General features: G+C 42.9%; 2 protein-coding genes across 5 annotated transcripts in view; one reads left to right on the top strand and one right to left on the bottom strand.

Annotated features, from left to right (window-relative positions):
- Positions 1-21,934, bottom strand: part of MLH3 (mutL homolog 3) — a 140,653-nt gene that overhangs the window by 114,574 nt on the left and 4,145 nt on the right. The window contains exons 2-12 of one of the 4 annotated variants that reach the window (XM_069858574.1): positions 20,142-20,240; positions 19,435-19,505; positions 18,376-18,480; positions 16,263-16,335; positions 15,551-15,622; positions 14,424-14,532; positions 11,175-11,334; positions 9,939-9,962; positions 9,649-9,730; positions 8,197-8,348; positions 7,071-7,564 (exon numbers count right to left, since the gene is read on the bottom strand). In XM_069858574.1, coding sequence (XP_069714675.1) covers positions 7,481-7,564; positions 8,197-8,348; positions 9,649-9,730; positions 9,939-9,962; positions 11,175-11,334; positions 14,424-14,532; positions 15,551-15,622; positions 16,263-16,335; positions 18,376-18,480; positions 19,435-19,505; positions 20,142-20,240 — 1,031 coding nt within the window. In that variant the 3' untranslated portion in view covers positions 7,071-7,480. Of the gene's footprint in view, positions 1-7,070; positions 7,565-8,196; positions 8,349-9,648; positions 9,731-9,938; positions 9,963-11,174; positions 11,335-14,423; positions 14,533-15,550; positions 15,623-16,262; positions 16,336-16,365; positions 18,481-19,434; positions 19,506-20,141; positions 20,241-21,934 lie in introns of those variants that run through there. The other 3 variants (XM_069858576.1, XR_011337552.1, XM_069858577.1) reach the window with 3 other exon arrangements.
- On the top strand, positions 908-6,079 carry EIF2B2 (eukaryotic translation initiation factor 2B subunit beta). The gene is made up of 8 exons (XM_069858617.1): positions 908-1,104; positions 1,386-1,506; positions 2,019-2,167; positions 2,431-2,594; positions 2,866-2,961; positions 3,849-3,986; positions 4,619-4,685; positions 5,612-6,079. The coding sequence occupies exons 1-8, from the start codon at positions 948-950 to the stop codon at positions 5,767-5,769; spliced, it is 1,050 nt and encodes a 349-aa protein (XP_069714718.1). The 5' UTR covers positions 908-947; the 3' UTR covers positions 5,770-6,079.

A 21,934-nucleotide genomic window follows, 5' to 3' on the forward strand; every position in this document is an offset into this window, starting at 1 on the left:
CGTTCAAGGGATGCGGGGAGCTCCGTTCTCAGGCAGACAGGAACACCTGGGGAAGTGGCAGGAGGACAGAGGTGTGGAGGAATCTCAGCCCAGCCCCTGTGCGAATCCCTTGCAGCGCATTAGGACCCAGCACAGCAGCTGTGGGTGTCACAGCAGTGCCTGGATGGGCGAGGGTTGTAGGGAGAGCCTTGAAATAGCCAGACAAGCCCAAGAAAAGATGCGATGAGCACCCAAGGCACCTTACTAGGCCCCTGCAAGCACCCGCTGGGAGCTCCCAGTGTAAACCAGCTTGCTATGATGTCCTCGTCTAAAACAAAAGGACGCAGAGCGGAGCCGCGGTGTAAAGCAGCGCCGCGGCGAGAATCACACCCCGCCGCCTGGACACCGAGCTCCAGGAACCAGACACAAAGGAGCTACATTCCTGCCTTATCCAGGCCGGCTCGGACTCCGCCAGCGAGAACAATCGCGCTGCCAGGAACTGCGCCTTCCCCACCCCGTTTGCGTTGGCTCCTCGCGCCTGGAGCGCCGCACGGTCCAAAGTAAATCCCCGCGCAGGGGCTCTCCCCGCGGGGAGGTCGCGCAGGCGGGTCCCGAACCCGCGGCTTCGCCGCCGCGCCGCGTGCCGCTCAATCGCTCTTCTCATTGGCTGTGGCTGCGCTGGGGGCGGGAGCACTCGGCGGCCTCCGCCAATGGGGAGGCGGGGCGGTACTCTCCGCCCGGTCGCACTTTTCATTGGCTGCGCCGTGGCCGAGGGCGGGAGCAGTCGGCGTTCTCCGCCAATGGAGAGGCGGAGCGACGGATAGGGGACGGCGCGCACCGCCCGGTCGCGCCTCTCATTGGCTATGGCGGCGCTGGGGGCGGGAGCTCGCGGCGGCCTCCGCCACTGGGAAGGCGGCGCGGCGGAAGCGGTGCGGGGCCCGGCTCGGCAGCACCGGAGCGCGGGCGCCATGCCGGGCGCCGCCGGCTCGGAGCTGTCGGAGCAGATCGAGGCCTTCGTGTCGCGGCTGCGGGGCGGCGGGGAGCGGGCGCGCTCCGAGGACACGGCGCGGCAGACGCTGTCGCTGCTGCGGAAGATCGTGGCGCACGGGCGATGGAGCCGGGCCGGTGAGGGGCGGCGGGCGGGCCGGGTTCCCTCCCTCGCCAAAGACGCTGCTTGCGCTCTTCCAGGAATTCCGAGCCTGGGGCGCGTCGGGTGGCTCGTCCCACGCGAAGCCCCGTGGAACCGAACCGCTCGGCCGGGTGCTTGCTGCTCGCGCCGCCGTGCTCGTTCCCGGAGCCGCGTTGCCGGAGCCTCCGGCCCCGGGGCTCGCGTGGGACGGGTGTTGGGTCGATGATTCCTCACGTTCGCTCCGGGCAGCGATAACCGAGGCCCTCGGCTCTTTCAGGGGAGCTCATGGATCTGATCCGGACAGAGGGACAGAGGATGACGGCCGCCCAACCGTCTGAGACAACCGTGGGCAACATGGTGCGGCGAGTGCTGAAGGTCATTCGGGAGGAGTACGGCAGGTGAAGCTCCTCTGTCCTGCAGCCTTACCCCTTGTGCGAGCCCGGAACAGCCCTCCCATGCGTTCTGCTGCTTCTGCAAGACCCCTTTACCTTCCATCACCCCCTTTGCCTGCCTCCCCTACAGAGGGATTTGGCAAGTTTACCGTTTTCAGCAGAGCTGATGACATTTTCTCTATCGAAACTCCGCTTGGTGTACGTGTTGTGGGTTCACAAGAACAATCTGTACCCTGACCTCAAGCTGTTCTCCTTGCATTCCTAAGAGGGCCTGTTCCCCTGGAGTAGTGGCCTTGAGCCCGTTCCTTGTCTGTGCACTGCAACGTTTGCACACCACTTAGGAAGGTGCTCCCTGGCAGAGCTTTTTTCCTGCCAGAGACAGGGAAACTCTTTGGCATGGCGTGGTGTGCCTCCTGTGTGCTGTTTTCGTCAGGGTGTGCTGTGCTGTGGGGAAGTTAGTCAGCCTGGCCATGCTCCTGCGTGCTTTCCTAAGGCTGAATAGCTGCTTCTCTCCACAGGCTTCATGGGCGCAGTGAAGAAAGCGACCAGCAAGAATCCCTGCACAAACTCCTGACTTCTGGAGGAATGAGCGAGGATTTCAGCACACCTTATCCTCCTCTCAGAGCTAACGTTATTGAAGCGATTAATGAGCTGCTAATAGAGCTAGGTATGGATGGGTCAGAACTGCCTCATGAGTGGAGCTTCTTGTGGGATAGGACTGATGCTTCCCCTTCATCTTAGGTGGAAAGAAAACTGTAAGGATTTAGTCCTCCTCCCAGGACTTAGTCTAAATCTTCTTTGGCTTAGAAAGAGATGGGTGGAACAGTGTGAAGGGAACAGTATGGGGGACTGTTGGCTTGTGCTCTTGTTCTTCTGGAAAGTGTTGCTTTTTGCGGCTGCTTTTCCACTGATGGCTTCCTTCTGTTACAGAGGGCACCACTGACAACATCGCTATGCAGGCGCTGGAGCACATCCACTCCAATGAGGTGATCATGACCATTGGCTACTCGCGCACCGTTGAGGCTTTCCTGAAGGAAGCTGCCCGCAAGCGGAAGTTCCAGGTCATAGTTGCTGAGTGTGCACCGTTCTGCCAGGTGAGGTGCGAGCTGTCTTTTCCAGGTGCAGCCTTGTTCCACGTGTTCTTTCTAAACTCTTGTCTCTGGACGCAAGCTGATTATGGAAGTTGCAGTGGGGAGACTGAAGGCAGCTTGTTATCCTACCGCATGTCCTTCAGTCAGAAGGCTGTATCTGTGCTCCATCGCTTGGTATTTTGGTGATTCAGACAAGAATTGAGCCCCAGCATCTCCGCAACTGCGGTGTGGGAATTATGTCCCAGGGGACCAATTGGCTTCTCCCTCTTTTTAGGGTCACGAAATGGCTGTCCGACTATCAAAAGAGAACATCGAAACTACAGTGATGAGTGATGCAGCTATTTTCGCTGTCATGTCTCGGGTCAACAAGGTAAGGAGGGCTCCACTGGAAGAGGGAGCTCACAGCAGGTTGGGCACTTAGGCCTCCCAAACCAGCTGCTGGTCCCAGCAGTGACGGATGCATTTCTTGACTGACGACTCAACATTGTCATAGTCCGTGTTTATAGCTGGGGTGGAGATTCAGTGTGGAACCCCAGGTCACTGTGATGACTGACTGCACGGTGATAGATTTTTCTGCCTTAGTGGCTAACAGGCAGAACAGTTACAAGATGGCAAGCCAGGAAAGCCTTAAAGGATTAATCTCAGCTTTTTAAAGAAGATGGAACAAGAGGCAGCATTTCCAAAGGGGAAAAACTCCCCTTGCCTGGAACACAAGGTGGGTGGTGAAGGGAATCACAAAACTATCTTTCCAAGCAGACCTGTTCTGTACTTCTATAGAGATGAAGACTTGACACCCCAAACAAACAAACAAACAAAATTACTTATCATAAAATCTCACCACGCCACTTCTTGTCTGTATGTTTTAAGCTGCTTTACATTATTCCCATTTTACAGCAACGGAATTGGTGCAGCCAGCAGTCAAGTTACTTGCACAAAGCTTACGTTGCAGGCTTGTAGAAAACAGAATACAGCCCAGTTTCTGCTCAGTGTTCCCTGCAGCAGAAGATACATTTGTCCTCTATGCTCTCCTCACCGTGCTGAAGTCAGGCTCTTGTTAGAGAGGAACATCTCGGTGCAGAGCCAGTGCCAGATGAAACAGATCATGCATCCAGCTGCCCTGTAACTCCAGCTGCTGGTTGGCTGGCCATTCTGACAAAGTCCTCCTCCAGCTCATCCGGCTGGAGGGTCCAAGCCAGGAAGCATTCCTTCCCCAGTTTGCCGTGGAACACGCTGTCTAATCCTGATTTGCCTTTTAAGGTCATCATCGGTACGAAGACAATCCTGGCCAATGGCGCCCTGATTGCTGTGAGTGGGACTCACACCCTGGCACTGGCGGCTAAGCACCACTCCACTCCGCTCATTGTGTGTGCACCCATGTTCAAGCTGTCCCCGCAGGTACGTCCCACAGGGCTGCACCTGCTCTGCAGACATGGGGGTGGTTTTGTGCTGTGGCGCTTAGGGTAGAAGCACCACCTGTCCCAAGATGGGGCTGCTAAATGAGCCGTCTCCCCCATCCAGCACTGCTGCTTCAGACAGGAGGTCCTCCCCAAATCTGACACAGCTCAGGATCGCCTCGAAGCACCCTCCTCTGCCTCGCGTGCAGAGTAAGTGGTGCATTGGGTATAAGGATGCGGACTACTGCCTGCTTGAAGCTGACATGCCCATACTTACTTTTCTTCAACCACAGTGGATTTCAGTGTCGAAAGACCCTGTGTACTGACAGATGGAGATGCTCTGTTTCTAACATTCAGTACTTTCTCAATATTGTCAGATGAAGTTGCAGACTGAGGAAGCCAGTTCCCTTGGCTTTGCAGAAGGACAGCCAGGCTATAGGAGGCTTTAAAATATCTCAAGAAAGACCTTTTACCTGTAGATAATTCTACACACAAGCACTATTAAACAAATCAAGTGTCACCTGGCAAGTCGTTTTCCTCTGCTGTGGTTCCTTCCAGTACTTGGAGTCTGTTTTCACTAGGATAACGAGCCAGTCTCTTTTTCCTGACCTTCCTGTACTCTTTCTCATTCAGTTCCCTAACGAAGAAGATTCATTCCACAAGTTTGTGTCACCACAGGAAGTGCTACCATTCACAGAAGGTACTGGTTCTTCTTCTTACAGGCTGGTCAAGCTGGTTTAGGCTGTAATTTTTAATTTATTTTTTTTTTAATAGCTCACATAAAATTTAAACACAAACCTGTCCTGTAACTCAAGACGGAAAATCCTTTCCTATTGTCTTAAGCAGAAACAAGAGCTGGGAACAATCCTATTTTACACGTAACTTTCTGTTACAGAAAGTACAGAAAAGGGATTTCCTTCGAACACTATCTCTGCACATTTGCTTCTGCTCTGAAAGAGTCACTGTTTTATGACAGGAATGTGATAATGATGCTAGGCAGGTGGCAGTTTCCTGTGGGACAGAGCAGATGCCCAACACCGAGGGCGGCTTCCTTTCCTTCCTACAACTCATGTTAATTTCTCAAAACTTTGTTATGTGATCCATGTGTTAAAACTCAGTATCTCTGCGATGGGCTTCCCACACAAGCACCATCTTTAGAAAGGTGTCAGCTCCCAAGCCTGTTTTCAGAGAGTAAAGTCTCTCAAAGTTCCATTCCGATGTGACAAACACTTGAAATAAGGATACCGGGTTTGGCACAGGTTTTTCGTTTTGTCCACCTGAGCTTTTGTTGAAATAACTTTGACAGCATCAGGATTCTTGCATTCTAATTACATACTAGCAGGTTTTCTGGCAATTGTAAATCTACACCAGAGGGTGTTTGGGTTACTATCATTAAAAACTACCAAAACAGAGTGCTGCCACTCACTCATCCAAGATTGCTGCATACCTGTAATTCAACATCAGTGAGGAAGTTGGATGTCCCAGTGAAGGATTCAGGATGTCCCAGCTGACTTCAGGGTGGCGTCTACATAGCTGTGTTCTTCAGAGGCTCAGGAAGATGTGCGAAAAGCTAGATTTACTTTCTTTAAGTTGCTTTGTCTAATACTGCTGCTGTTCACTTTACAGGGGAGATCCTGGCAAAGATCAATGTGCACTGCCCAGTGTTTGACTACGTCCCTCCAGAGCTCATCACTCTCTTCATTTCTAACATTGGGGGTAATGCACCTTCCTACATCTACCGCCTCATGAGTGAGCTCTACCATCCAGATGACTATGAACTGTAACACCATGAACCACGTCACTCTCTGGACCTTTCCTGTCTCTCTCTTCAGAAAGGTACCACAGCTACCTTAAGTGTACGTTGCAAGGACAGGTTACTGTGTGGAAGCAGTGGGGAATTTGCTCAGCAATGTCCTTTCTACCCAGAAGCAACAGAGGCAGAGCTTTTGTGCAGGTATTGATCTGTGTTGTGTTACCAGCCATGTGGAGCTCCTAACCCACTTTGATTGTGAAACAGCAAGGCATGCATGGAACTCTCTGGGGCAGCTAAGTTGTTACTTCAAAGCATGCTGCAATAAAGGTTGTTTACAGTGATCTCACTGTTAAGCATGTTTTCCATATACAGATAATTTGTTTCTTAGCAGGAGTTTTACCAGTGTAGTGAGTTGCCTGCACCTGTGATGCAGTCACAGGCTTTAAGGTGTGCTTTCACATATGAATGTGATTGGATTTTTTGGTAGAATTTTCTGACAATTTTTGGCGAGTTCCTGAAATACAAAGCAGCTTTTTGTACAATGCTGGAACGGCAGTTCCATACATGGTGAAAGGCAGGTCTTCAGAAATCCCTTCGCTAGTTTGTCTGCCTCCCTCTCAGAAGGCAGAGCTCAAGCTCCTGCTTTGCTTATTGTAGTCTGAAGGTCTTTCCTCTCCTGTACTACTTGATTGACAGCAGTTATTCTTCTTGGATGGACATCTTGTCTCATTTGGGAGGTTATTGATTTTTGTGAGGAGCAGCGTGGATCATCTTGGAGATCTCAGGCTCTTGCAAATGAGTCAGATCACTTTTCCTTAGTCCCTTTTACCAGTGTATGGCAAAACACTACACCACAGTTAAGGCATCAAATGAGAGTAGTTCCCACTCTGTTTCGCTTTTGATTCAGCAGATGTCAATATCTAATTGATTTGGTTTTACGTTGGATGCCTGTGATTCAACAAATATACAATTTCCTTTTCCATTCAGAAATAAACTCTACTCCTTAACCTTAGACTGAGACACAAAATAGAACTGGAACCTGTGAAGAAAGTCTGCTGATTGTTAGGAAAAAAAAAAAGAAAAAAGCCGTGCGCTAGTTAGTTATTTCTGTAGGGTTAAGTTTCTGTACCCTGAGAATGTGGGCTGTGCTAGGATTTAGAAATCTCTCACTCCAAAAATGCAAACTGCAGGGCGCTGGAGAAAACAGCTGGGTGTGTCATTCACTGCCTAGTTAAATAAAAAGTGTTTATTGATCCTAAGTTGGCCTATATATACTATGGAGCGGGTCAGTCCTCCTTCCAACCACTGCCATGAGCACAAGGAAGAGGTTTAGCGTTGATTTTATTAATAAATATATCCCCATTTTCAAAGCACTTTAAAATACATTAATTAAAAGTCTCCTTTCTATTATACAGACTCACACTGTGCTTGCAGAGAAACAGCAGTTTTGTACTTCAGTGGCTGCAACTTCTTGGCTTTGACAGCCAAACACTAACATAATGCCTGGGCTTACAGTGTTATTTTGTGATGTTGAAGACTCTTCTCCAGGCTACAAGGGTGGGCTCCTCTTGCCATGTTCTCCTGGCTGGTCCCTGCTTCTTAGGTCCAGTACTCAGAGCAGAACTTGAGTTACTCTCTCAGAAGCTTGGCTTCACACAGGATATTGTTGTCTAGCAACACCTATCTAACAATGACCTGCATCTTACCAACATTTCCAGTGGTTGCAGCTTTACAATATCAACTTATTTTTGATCACAGTCGTTTTTTTTTCCAAATAGCTTCCATGCTCGTGCCATCTTCCGCAGTCTAGCCAAATTAGGTTTAGGCTGGAGGGAGAAAAATTAAAAAGCACTAAATCATAACTAAGTAAATGAACTTCAGTGCCTCTATACTCTGTGCCCCAAAACAGTAATTCCCATTTTTTTTTTAATATCTAATTGAAAGTTCCACTTGAATTTCAACAGAATCCAATTCCATAACTTAATACAGCACAGTAATAGCAGAAGGGAAGGAGTAATGATTTATTTTTTTTTTTAAATCTAAATGTTACTATTTCTTTGCCTTTCCCCCCTTCCCATTATATAGCACCTTAAACTCTGGGGAAGCAGGCATTTGTTTAATTAGCATCTTTGCCATTAGTAGAATTTTAGAATTTACATGACTTACAACTTTTACACTTGGAAACTGAAAACACTTCCCATGCTTCACTTTAAGGACCAGTGGACCCCATTCAAGTCAATGTGACCGTTCCAATGAAATATGTCAAGACTCTTGCTAAACTGTTTGCAGGACAGTTTAATGTTCTAAAATTTTATTTTATTGGTAGCAGCTGTGTGAAAATTCAAGTATGACACAGCCAGTGATGATGGTTTCAAATCAGTCCATTCTAGTTCTAACACACACATCCATGACAATCCTGAGTGAGGATTATTTGAAGCGTATCTGTCCCACACAGTACCTGCTTTTCCTGTTGCAGATGGTCTATATCGGCAAGAGGCATCATGGAAGGTCTGCCATGAGCACACTGGAAGGGCAGCTGGCAAGATGACAAAGCTTCAATAAGACTGCAGCTCTCTTCCAGAGTCAAATGCTCATTAAACTTAATAGCTCCTGAAAAAAAGATACAAATTCTTGCACACACTGCCAAAGAGTATTCAAAACAGTCAGCAGACTTCCCTCCAGAACTGTGGTTTTCACAGAAAACAGGGCAGCTCCCAAAGATCAGCTAGGAGGCTGCAAAAGCGTCTCAAAGGCTGCAGGATGGCAGACAGGGCTTAGCTCAATTAAGCAGCCAGCTGCATAAGAACCGGCTTTCCATGGCCTGAACTATGAATTAAGCCAAGGCTGATGGATGGTAAGATTATTATAATTTTGGCTTTTGCAGAAGTTGCAAGAGACAAACTAAACTGTCTCCTTTTTTTTTTTTTTTTATGTGCATATACCGGGTGAAGATGCAACCAGTTCCCAAATCAAGTAGTATTAAATGAAGACATTTAATATCAGTTCTGTAGGCATTCTCAGTTCTGTGTGCCTGCCACTAACAGGCATCAGTTTCAAAACCAAATGCCAGTCCTGCCTCTAAGTCCTTTCTCACAAGTGAGCACTTAATGGCATCCAGAGGAAGTCCAAGTAGGATATCAAGGAGTCATCTCAGGAGATGTTTGCAGTCTTTAGCCTTTACAGATGCCAAGACCATCTCCAATCTTTTTCAGCCATAGGACTTTCAAGATACCAAAAAAATTCTGTATTGTTTGCCATTTGTAGAATGCAGTGACACTGTGAAAATAGATACTTTTGGTTCACATTTACCCTTTCAGCATCACCTTGTTAATGATGGCATAGGAACTACCCCACGAGGCCAGAGATACTGCAGCCTACCCCTGTAAGGTCTGCTCATTTTTCCGTGCTGGAAAGCCGTAGTCACTTAGATGTAAATTCCTACTGCACTCCTTCCAAAAATACTTGTAAAGTCACAGGCACAAATTTAGCACTTTTGATACTTATATGAAAGAAAAAATGCTTTTGGGGAAGAGTGTGTAAGTCTTCTTTCCTAATTGCTGTCAAGTAGATTCCAGCACCAATCCTTTCCCCTTCACAGAGCTATTATTTGAATGGTTTAGAGCTCACACAGATGAGTACATCTCAGAGCTGTATCCTGCACTTCGTGCGAGGGTTGGAAAATATGTTAGGCCCATACATGAGTAAATCAGTGCAGTATTTCTTGCCCCTCGTAGTGCTGTCCATAAAAAGCGTATTATTTCCTCAACCCTACAAAACACAGAGTCTGTAATTCTGTAATTCTGGAATTCCTGCAAACACATGCTGAAACCACTACCCCAGGAAGAATGTTTGGTAGAGACAGAAAGGTTACAAAAAGAAAAAGAATGAAATAAAAGTACACTTCCCCTACCGTGACAGGCCTGGGAAGCAAGCACCTTCAGAAATGTCAGAGGCAGTGTCCCTCGTGCTCCTCCTCCCGTTGTCTGCACTAGCTAAAGCGAGTAAGGGAACATCATCTTACTTTCCATTTAATATGAGAAAAAGGAAGAACTGTGACATAAAGGTAGCTAAAAATGAGGCAAAGCTAGTGGATTATCTATTCCACCTCTCTTACTTGAGGCTTAACCCACTCACTCCTTTTGGTTCATGCAGTAAGCTTTGCATTATTATAGTCAACTTTAGAAGCAGACAGCAGCTTACCTCAACTTGTTCTTGAATAAGTTCCTGGAAAGAAAAGGTAGTATCATCAGTTGCTATTTCTTCCTTTCATTGCCCATACCCTGCTTTGTCCACATGTGCGTATGATTTACTGTGTAGCTGCCGGAGCCAGGAGGAATTATGCCATTGCTAGTACACTGACACTGGTCTAGGTGCAAGTCCTGACCTCTCACAAGTACCTTATCAGACTTCAGACTAATCACTTGGTTTCTCTCTGCATCACTTTCCTATCTGTAAAATGGGTATAATGGGACTCTTAAACCTCAGAATGCAATGAATGAGGGTTATCTTTGAAGAGCTACCCTTTCTTCTTTGGATAATCGTCCCTGTGGATTTCATTTCTTATGTCTAAAATGTAATGAATGCTGAATGAATCATGAGCAGGTGCTACCAGTCCTAATTAAAATAAAAAAAGACTACAGAACAGATCTGTCGAAGCACTCATGAGATCTTGAGATATTGGCTAAGAATGAGTGCTTGTGATGCACAGGCCTGATCCCCTCCTTTGCGACCTTTAGTGCTCTTGACTTCCAAATCACACGAGGATAGTGTATTTTGTATTTTAAGTTCAGTTCTTCCCGATTACAGCAAGGTGGGAAAATAAAATTTTGTCAAATGAATCATCTTCTCTGTTTCTTCTTTCCATATCAAGAGAGATGTATGGCAGGACTGGCCTGATTCACAATGGCTCAACGTAGTGGATGAATGTAGTACTCCAAGAACAAATTTTAAGCAGTCCTTGTAGCAGTTATGATTGCGGAGAATTGTTTACTATGGAAACTGCAAGTAACCAGCTCAGGAACTCCCTCCTCAAACTGTGGAACATCTGGAACAGCAGCTGTTAGAAAGCTGCACTGCCCATGTAGAGATTTCATGGAAACAACTTTAAACCCTAACAATATAAGCAGTATTAATCATTTTACTGTTCATTCAAGCATTTATAGTTCATTCAAGAACTCAGGAGCAGTAAACGTTGAAACATCTGTGCTATATGCTATTTTTCTTAGCTTCTCCACTAGTCCAAGCCTGTGAACAGTTTCCTGTTGTTTCTGTTATAGGTCAGGGATTTCAGCTGTGGGACTATTTAGCTACTAAAAGGGACAGCACTCACATTTGGCAAGGAACTTCAATGTCTCACCCATAAAAGACACATTAATACCTTCGGCTCAACACAGAACGAGATCCAGTATTACAATATCACCCATATCCACAGCTGACCTCCACAATGCTTTTAGTGACAGGTTGTCTTTTCCGTCGCAATTCATTGGCTTCTCTTTCTATAAAACACAGTGGCACTTTTCTCACTAGAATCAAGGAACTGTTGGTCTCAGGAAATGATAATTCAAGACCCAAGTCCTCGAAATTTTTGTAGCAGCATCTGTGGAAAGCAATACTGGAAATAAGACATCAACCAACATAGCTATGTCTCCACAGGATGCATAAATATTTGTGTAGTACCCATATATGTTTCTTTCCGCAACAGTTCCCAAACTCGAAATCCATACATCATGACATTCCAAGTAATTTTGCCCTTTCAGTCTACATTCAGCCATGTTATTTCACTCCAATCAACTACACATATTTCATGTTCCACAATCACAAGATCTAAGAGTTCCTCTGTTATGCCTACAATTATAAATTCGTCTTTTCTAAAGAGGCATGAGGTATCTGGTTCAACACACAAACACTGCAAGGCTCCTTTAAGCCTAACCTAAAAAACCGGGATTTCACTTGACACATAAAACAGTAGCAAATACTTACAATGGAAAAAAGTACTGTAAGAAAATTACGTCTGTTTAATTAACTTTATATCCCATTAAACAGAGATCCCTGGAAAAAACAACTTCTGAATAATCTGACACCCTGTGGAAAGTTATACCCCAAAATGGGACTTACAGTCAGATGAGAAAAGGAAAACAACTCTAACAATATGAAGTTTATTTTATTAACTCAGGGAATATTCACTTAAATGAAAGGTGGTGAAGGTTGATTTTAGAAAAGAGATTCTCTGAACAGATAAAGAAGCTAATCTAAACTTATTAAAATCAGCCACAAGAATAATACAATTATCAGCCTTCATATGGAAATGACTTGTGTAATTCTACCCAAAACCAGAAGCCATGTATAGCCTTCAGCAAGAGCAAAGAAAGACAGAAAAAGCCCATTGTGGTGAAATGATAGAACCCATGCGGCTATTGAAGTCAGGTCTTTCTTCTTTTTTTTAAGGGTTAAAAAAAAGAAAGGAAGTTCAAGAGTGTCAACAGAACAATGTATTTACTACAATGCTTAGTGGACAAATAACAGAATCAAAGCTGCAGGTGAACCAGAGGTCCAGCTGAACTATTAAAGAACAAGTATAGCCACAGAGAAGGGTTTTTTAGGGAAGTTGATTTGTTTCATTACATCAAACTTTACCACAGAATACAGTCATACTCTGCCAGCAACAATAACAACAGAATTTAGATTTTTACATAGTACTTTTAATTTGTAACTTTTTAGTAAGGATAAATACTGACAAATAGAAAAGCAAAACAATAAAGGCACCAGGCTGATAACTGAAAATCACGATTGGCATGCAACTGCATTGAATAATTTAGCTAGTGTCTTTAAAAGAAAACCAAGCCTCTCTGATTTACTTTATCTTACTGATTTTTGTAGTGTGTGATATAGGTGAGCTGGTGAAGAAAAGTAGCTCACGGAATCTTTCAAAAGTCTTCCAAATAGCCTTTGATGCTGACTTTTAGAAGTGGCTAGAAATGCAAATGGAAACAGTTGACATGGATAAAGAAGTAACATTTGTCACGATTTAAAGACTATGGACTAAAACCTATGCTGGCAATGGTTGATCAGTGTTCAGCATGACATGAGTCCTGATCTGTATCTTCATAATTGCTTATTAATGATGTGGAAAAGAAGGAGCGCGGTCAAGCAGGTAAATTTGTAGAAAACACAAAATTCTTTAGGTTAGCTGAGACTAAAGACAACGTTGAACTCAATCAGAACTTAAAACAAGTAGAAAAGTGATGAATGAAATCAGTAGGAATAATGGCAAATGTATAAATGGACAGAGAAACTGAATTCACTGCTCCTAAAGACATTTGTACATTTCATTAGCTTCTATGTAAACAGCAAAAATATGAAGAAAACCCCACAACTCTGTGTTTCGTTGTCACAACCATTCAATAAACAAGTGGTTCATGCAAGCAGCAGTAGCCAAAAAGCAGAGAAAATATCAGGTGCGGATATAACAGAAAATATGGGCACAACTGCCAAGTTCCTGTACAAACAAATGGCATATATTGCATGCAATTTTGGCCATCTGGTCCCAGAAGTAGATCTACCAGAAATGGAAGACATTCAAAGATGAGTGTAAAACGAAGTCAAAGCCGAACAAGAGGCATTACAAATATTGTGATGTGAGCAAGAACATCATTAAGAGTTGGGAACAACAAAGGCATCCAAATATTACCGAACTATGAACAGCAATGGTTAATGTTATCACATTTTTTTCTAAGGCAGGTGGAATATAATAGTGCTTTACACCTTCCTCTGGAATTTCTGGTATTGGCCATTGTCACACAACAGAGTTACATAATGGATACAGCAGTGATACTGTTATGACTGGAATACACCCAGAAAGGGCTTTACACCAAACGAGTGTATCCCTATGATAGGCAGCAATCTTAACAAGGAGTGATTTAAAAGCTGTCCAGTTTGCCACAGGCATGGGAAACAAGCAGAGTGAGAATACTGAGATTGTCCTGTGAATGGTAAAATAGAACTTCTCCTGAAAATGAAGAACAATCTAGAGGAAAAAAACCACACAAATGCACGCGGCAGGTGACAGACAGGGATTGTGGGGGAAAAAAGCTTTGATTAGTGTCGAATAGGTTTGCAATAGTCCAACAACAAATCTGTAACTAGACTCTTGCAGTACTAAAGTTAAATATCCTGATAGTAGCTAAGCCACCATCCTGAAACATTTGGGAAACAGTGTACATTAGTTACTCTTGGCAGGCACCTGGAATTAAGGAATGCATTTTTGAAGGACTCACAATACAAACTTTCCATGCCTCATCCTGCTCTTCTCAAACAATGCATGTTAAATCAGTGACTAGATTGACACTGTGGGCACTGCACTCCTGTGCACTCACTCCCAAGTCCTGAGCCTTAGACAGGAGAATCTGTTGGAGACCACTTTGGCACTCTCCTGGCCCACACATGAAGGTTTACTTTCACAGGAAAACCAGAGCATGTTGCACAGGCACAGGGTTTTGTCTTTAGATGCTGTAATGACGTGCCTGAGAAGCGCACCTATTTTCCTCAGTGCAGATATAGCTCATTGGTCTCGTCTCAGGAAAGAATTGACAGCTTCCTTCCTGAGGCTCATGGTAACCTAGCAATACAGACATCTTCCTGGTCAACAGAGCCATCCCCAGAAATTTAGAGCTATTTGCCATTACTAACCGTAGAAATCTTCTTTGTTCCTCTGTAACTTCAATCTCCAAAGGGGGAGAGATGGAGGAGGACAGTAATTTCTTCTTGCCACATGCTGCAGCTTCCTTCTCATAGGAATCTGTAAATGAATCATTTAGAAGTATCCTCTCTTAGAATATTTGCACAGGCATTACCCTTAACGAACTTATGGCTTGGCATGTAATCCCCTGTTTGGATTAAGAACTGACCACTGAATGCCTTCTCCTGAAACTTGCGGAGGACTGAGACTGTCACAAACCAGACATATGGTCTCTGGGGAAGGCTTGGTTAATGCCACTTTGTTTTTTTCCCACCAGTTCCAAAAAAGAGTCGCCCTAAATAGCAAAAAACCCTACTGATAGATTTAATCCAACTCACAGACAGCAATTTTTCCACAGAAAACTCTGACATAAAACAGCATTAAAATACTATTTACTAAGTACTTCTCCCTTCAGTCTTAAACTTTTTTCAGTACCTGACCAAAAGGAGCAGAGTTCCTGGAACCCTCTCTGCAGGAACTGTGCAGTATTTATTGATGAAATAGAAGGTCAACAATTTTTAAGTACTCAATGGATGACTATTGTGCTTTTTAACACTGAAACTAATGGCTAATGAGCTTACAAGGAAGACCATTATCCATCTGCAAACAGTTTCAGACTCTGGAAATTTTAGGCTTAAGCACAGTATTCAGCTAAAAAGGAACCAAATGAACCATGCTCTTAGCTCTGCATCCCGTGTCTCACTCTTCACAGCATAACCACATAATCTCATTGATGTTGTTCTATTTCCTCTTCATTGTTTTTCCTATCAGTCTTCCTGCTCTTTCATTAGATCAGGACTATTTTAGTTTGGTAGTTCTGTGGGTAGGGAGCATATCCTCTATTTTTGGAAATGCTGTCACAATACTCAGCTACCAATACTATGACGGCTATGGATACTGAATGCCTGCACTCTCCTAGGTTTCAGTATAAAGATGACAAATGAATATCCTATTGGTTCCATACATCCCAGATTTATCCTTATGATAAGTCAGTTAGCAAGGCTTCCCTTTCAGACTGCTTATTTGTACTTTTCTGTGCACTAATTATCTTTCTCCCTAAGACTATTTGAATACTCACCTGCAATAAGCTGCTCCAAGCGGATCCGTTCATGAGCTGCATGTTGGTCCACCAAAATCAAGAGGTTTCCATCTAAAAATGTACCACAAGAGATGAGAAACAGGCAACTTTATAACAGACAACCGTGCAGGTTGGGAAGAATGACCACTCTCTAGAGGCCACATTTAGAAGATAACCATCAGCCAGTTTTACGGAAATAAAGCGAGGAGGAGGCTGTGTTGGCAGAACATAAAGTCACTACAGAACAGAAATTTAATGATCCAAATTAAGGTCATTAGATTGAGTCAGAAATTCTTGTCTACTGCCATCTTCATCTAAATTCAGAATGAGAGCTGAGGTCACCCACAAGCTGTTCTGTCTAATACAGTCTTTAAAAATGTTATGAAAACTACTGCTTTTGAATGCCTTTTTTGTACAGCTTCAGCAAGCTTCCACAACGCCTGTGTCCAGACATTGTGAACACAGTCTGAAAGATGTCAGTAATCTGAGTAGGATCTATTTTCATAGTACTAATCTGAAGGCAGTAGGAACATTCATCAACATCCAAAATAAAGACAAAGAAGATCCAGGAAATTTCAAGTGAAGACTAACATTTTCCTCTACTCACAACATCATCCCAAGGCAAGAAGGGAATACAAATAGGACAGTGTTCCCTCTGCAGTCTAACTGCACTTGACAGCCACCTACATTTCATGTTAATTACCACTCTTACCTGCTTTTTTATCCATTTCATTCCTAGTGTTGATTAAACAAACAATAAATTTATTGTCCACTTGCTGAAGAACCTGTAAGATACTCAGAGAAATCATCACCCGGTGGTAGTTATTTTTAAAATGAAGATAAACAAAAGACAACAATTAAAATGGTTCAAGCACAACAAAATAGCTAGTAGGACAGTTAGGGGAGTAGAGACCACATATTTTCTCATCCCAAAGACTTGAAGAATTTGGCCTAGCAAAACCAAAGGTATATAATTATTCTCTATTTAGAAAGTGAGGGGCTAAATATGGAAAAGGCAGCAATTACTTAAGCTAAAAGACAATTACTGGCAGAAGGTCAAATGACCATAAATCCGTCATGAAACAATTTAGTCTGGAACTAAGTGAAAGTTTCAAAACATCCAAGAAAATAATTCTGGATCATTTTTTTCAAAGACAGTTATAAGTGCAAAAGCTCTAATTGTTCTAAGGTGGATCTGGAAATTTACAGAATGGATTACATGCCTATGTAGAAGCCTCCTTGAGATCAGAATTAAAGCTGTGTACAGTGACTCTGAGTATATGATTTGCTGATATCACCAAAAGAGAATGTAAACAACCTTTCAACCTGCCCTCTGTTTAAGGACTTAGGCTGATCATCTCTAAAAGCCAGGAAACATTTTTTTTTTCTCATTTTCTGATGCAGAATTTGCATATGTGACAAAATTCTGCCTTCCTCTCAGACACCAGAAATCAGCCAGAGCTACAGGGAATAATGAGCAGGGATGCCCAGTGGTTTCAGTATCTTATTGTTAGATTTAAATTAACAGATGTGGTGTTAGAGAGAAAATTCTCCCCAAGTCACATAGATAGAGGTCACTCTGAATTCTCTATCTCACAACATGTGCATTGTTCATCTTCTAAGTAAAAATGAATAGATGATCTTATTTCTTTGCAGGGATGTAAGACCTTAATGATTCTATTATTTTCCTGTGGCACAAATGCAACATTTTGTGCCTTTGGTCTTTTCTACAGAGGTTCTCAGAATTGCTATAGGGCACTGAAGGCAATATTTAGGTTTTATCAGACATGGAAAGTCACAATTTCTTATAGCTTTACCTTCTTAAAAACACACACAGGAAAACATTATGCAGGTAAAGTTAATCACAGGAACACTAAGTTTTAAAGAACAGTTCTTATGAGGACTGAACAGAAGAATGCTACCTTCCATTTTCCATCTTTCCTCTCTTGTCTTTTTGAAACAATCTCTACTGAAATAACTTTATTTACACCTGTTATTCTTGCACACACAACATAAGGGAATCATGTGGATCCTTGTCCACCATGAAGATCAACATCACTGTGCCCCACACAGTCAGAACCTGCAGTCCCAAAGTCAGCAGCCTGATTGTGTGAGAATAATGCAAACAGGGATCACAACCCTTTTGTCATTGAGGTGCAAGAGAGGGAGAGAATCTACTTTGGCATTCCTATCCAGGTGAACCATCAGTGAATGTAAGTTGAAGCCATACACTTACATTAGCTTTCCAGCTAACGTTCAAAACTTTTGATAAAAGAGCTCTAAACCAGTTAAACTAGATGCTAAGATGCTGTTTTTAAGAATCACTTTTAAGAGCAGACATAAATCTGAAAGTGAAATTGCAAGTCTTTCCACAAAATCTGGGATTTGCTTTTGAAACCACTCTGCTGAAGAACAACATTTTTAAGGTCAATAAAAATGGAATATACAGGTCACAGATTTCAGAGAAATATGAACTAAGCAAATGCCTACAATAAATATTAAGAACAGCCCATTGAAATATCATTAAGTTAACAGTGTTTCTAGGCAGCAATAACAGGCTGCCTCTTGATTCGATTTAACCATACAGGAAAGAACTTTGAGAGTTACTTGAAGACAGCTGACTAGCTGTGAGATGACACAGTTCTGGCATGATGTATGTGTCTGCCAGTATCACACAGCAACCAAGAATCTTGTTCATGCTTGTCAAAATTAGGGATATGGACTATTTCCCTGCTCACCTCTTTCACACTAGGCAGAAACATCAGCAAATCCCCTCAGCTGAGTAGAAATTTGAGGGTGAAAACTAGTAACAGATCATACTGTACCTGCATTGAATGAACCATGTCTTTGGTGAAACGGTAAGGATACAAGATATTGTGAATTTTCACAGCCAGATTGTCAGCCTGACTGCTGGCCACATCAACGGCAATCTGTAAAAACAGAGTTATGATGTGGCAAAAACCAAACACACAAGAAATCTCCCAAGAAATGAGCGTTAAGAAAAGCTGGAAATAACTCTGTATTTTGACAAGTGAAGCTTTCTACACAAGAATAGCACTAGTGAAAGATACCATTCTGCTTCCATCCCCATATACTTTCCCATCTGGATACTACCTGCTAATTTCAATGCACTCAGCTGATTTCAAGTGCCTGTCAGAAAACCTGGTTAATTTTCAGACTACGTGAGCTTTCAGTGGCTCGCATTACGAAAGATATATTACTCTGACATGAGTCAGAGTACACTCACAGCAATCACTGAACAGAACTGTTCCTTTTCAGAAACTCGCCAGCAGGTGGTTTGCTACTGTCTCTATTGTTTGCATGTGGAAATGATTACATATGTATGTTTACACACACAGAACATGATGATTAAAGATACTGCTACCGCATGACAACAAAGGAAGTTTTTCTGAGAGCTCCAACATTGTTTCCCTCTCACACGCTATAATCCTGCCAGGCTAAAAACCAAGTATAGTAAAATACACTTTTAAGACCCATTGCATCCCAGAGAAAAAACTGAGTGATTTTAACTCTGCCCACAAAGAAGACAGGTGCCGTATTACAATTTTGACATCCTTTAACTTTTAGTTTTAAGATTACTTTCTCTGTAGAGGGAAAGACTGCTTACAGTGATGTTTTGCTTTTGAAATGAAATAAGGCAAAAGATTAGCTTGATACCTGCTTCTCTGGCTTTGAATAAATACACAATGTCTTACATATAAACATTTTATAAAAACACACACCTCCCAAGACTACAGTCTCATCTGTTGCTGAATAACTTATATGCAAAGGTTACAATATTTGCAGTTTTGGTCCCCGTGTCAGAAAATAACAGGAGGCAAAACTGACTCCTATTCTAGCATGAGATGTGAGATGATACTTACCTCCGGGCAGGGAACAAAAACAGGATTATCCCATTCTGAAAGCAAAGATTGGAGAGACTCCCCTTCAGCATCTAGGAAAGAACGCATAGTTAATACAGGGACTACCACCCTCCGTCAGCAGAAGGTGCATTGGGTACCTCTAGCTCACAGAAGCATTTCTTTTTTCCATCATAAAAAGGGGAGAACGTAGAAATAAGTAACGGAACATGAGATTGGGATACTCTATTGTCTGCTGTAACTTGGAACAACACTGTGCAGCACAATTCAACAGGCCCTGGAGAAGGGGCAGGGAGCAGGGAAAGAAAGACCTGTTTAGCTACCCACTCCCTCTGGACAAAGCCACATACCAGAAAGATTATTTCATCCTTTCCACCACAAAAAAATGGTGTGGTTTGAAGCTATTTTCACATTCCAAGGTTGGAACGAGTACAAAGGAGGGAGTAGGTAATTATTCTTTAAACTACTGACATAATTCAACAAAGAACTGGGTATTTCATCCTGTAAATAAGTATCCCCTAACCTGCCTTCAACCCTAAAAGACTTTTTTTTCCAGTTCTAGATTTGAGATGACTCACACGGTCCCATTGTTAACAGACCTTGAGTAATTCTGGGTTCCTGTTGGGACATCTGGGAGAATTCTTTGATTTTTTTCATTGATTTTTTTTTTTTTAACCACAGAACACTGTGTCCTGGAAAGCTGACCCTACCTCTCAGATCCTGGCTTGCTAGAGTCTTCTCTTTCTGAGGTCTAGGAAGGAAGGGTAGCACAATCTCACTTCTAAAGGGATGGCATCTGAACTGAATCCCTAAACATAATATAAATTTACTGCAGCAGATTCAACAGCATGCAAAATTACAAAAAGCTATATAATTATTATAGTCTCATAAATGAACATGTGCTTAGCCCTGTACAAATTAGAGTATCTCGCAGAATTTACCATCTAACATTGAGAAATAACAGCACATATGTAAAAAGCTAAGAATTATCAGATACGTTTGCATCAGAAATTAATTACTGTCAAATATTACTGCAGCTTCTGCAAGACTGTCTTCTTAAAAACTGGCTGCTGCTTTAATCGCATAAGAATTGTTTCCAGAATTAATGCAATCAGAAGTGTTATCCCCAAAGGAAAGAGGAGGCATATAGTAAAGTCTGTCAGATATGAAAACACTTTTGACTTCCCTCTGATGAGGTGTAGCAAAACTGTCAGTCTATCACCACCCCTATCAATACTTAATTCAGTTATCAGCAACTCATAAAACTTAAAACTGCAAGTCAGTGAGACCACATGAGATATCAGAGTAAGCCTAACAACATGTTCCTACCCACCCAGAAATGATTTAATGATATTGCAAACGAGTACTGTTATCAAGATTATTAAGAAAAGTGGCTCAGATTTCCAGCACACTGGTAAACATTTCACCCTTCCTTTAGTACAATTTAGACTTCTATTCTTCGTGAAATAATAACAAATTAATAAAGTTCCTCTCTACTAAGAAATTAAGGGTGTGCGTTCAGGAAAAGTGGCAGTGATGACGCCAAAGAAAACCAGCTGCGTGCTGATAAGCTCAGTATGAAAAGGCTCTAAGAGATCCTAGGCCAGTCCGTAAACTCCTGACTGTTGGCTCCACTCCAGTAAGGACCAGTGATGGTCCTACCCTGGGGACTGAGAATCCTTTCCAGAATCCAAACTGGCAGCCCAGCACAGGACAGTTACTCAGCATCCCATTGTCAAAAAACCCAAAACCAAGGAAAAGACAGCCTGATGTAGCTCCTGGTAAGCTGTGGCAAGTTGAAGAACACTACCTAATTAATACCTTGACAGAAATTTTATAGCTATTAGCATTGAAAGATAATATCCCTCAAGTTCACAGAAGCATCTATCATCTAGGTGAAGAGAAATACAGTATTCTAAGTGTCGAATCACAAACAAAGATTCCTTTCCCTGCTTCTTGCTGCAGGCAAAATCCTTGTTCAGGACATACATTTTTTATAAAGCTAGAATTTTCTTGCCCAAAGACCAGTGAGTATTCAAAGCTGGCAGAGATATTGATATGTTCTTCCTGACACATAATTTCAGAAAAGATGCTGAGGGCAATAATGTAACCACTTCATACACACAAGCAATATGCAACTACCATACTTGAGCATTCATTCTCAGCTGCCTCAATTAGAGCATAATATATACCAGTGTAATAACACATCAGTCAGTAATGTAATAAAAGGAACAAAAAATACAAACAGAGGTGACATAGAAAAAGAAGACCAAGTTGAACTGGGACGTAAATTAATGCATGGCATTAGATTATTCAAAAAGGCATCTGATGATGAAACGAAGCTTGATAAATTTTCCTGTAGCAATCAGTTTAATCAGTACAAAGATGCCTGCACCTAACCTGCAAAATCTAGCATTTCTGTTGTACACATGGCATATGATTAGAAAAAAAAAAATAACAGACAGCCACTGCAGTCATGAAAAAGAGGATACGGATAATTCTT

This window comes from Phaenicophaeus curvirostris, chromosome 5 (assembly GCF_032191515.1).
Source record: "Phaenicophaeus curvirostris isolate KB17595 chromosome 5, BPBGC_Pcur_1.0, whole genome shotgun sequence".
Taxonomy (NCBI): domain Eukaryota; kingdom Metazoa; phylum Chordata; class Aves; order Cuculiformes; family Cuculidae; genus Phaenicophaeus; species Phaenicophaeus curvirostris.

What these genes read in the sequence shown, in the direction of transcription:
- EIF2B2 (XM_069858617.1), top strand. Translation starts at nt 948, where the DNA reads ATGCCGGGCGCCGCCGGCTCGGAGCTGTCGGAGCAGATCGAGGCCTTC. An exon ending in CGGGCGATGGAGCCGGGCCG is followed by an intron (nt 1,105 to 1,385) that starts GTGAGGGGCGGC and finishes CGGCTCTTTCAG; the next exon opens with GGGAGCTCATGGATCTGATC. An exon ending in TCATGTCTCGGGTCAACAAG is followed by an intron (nt 2,962 to 3,848) that starts GTAAGGAGGGCT and finishes TTGCCTTTTAAG; the next exon opens with GTCATCATCGGTACGAAGAC.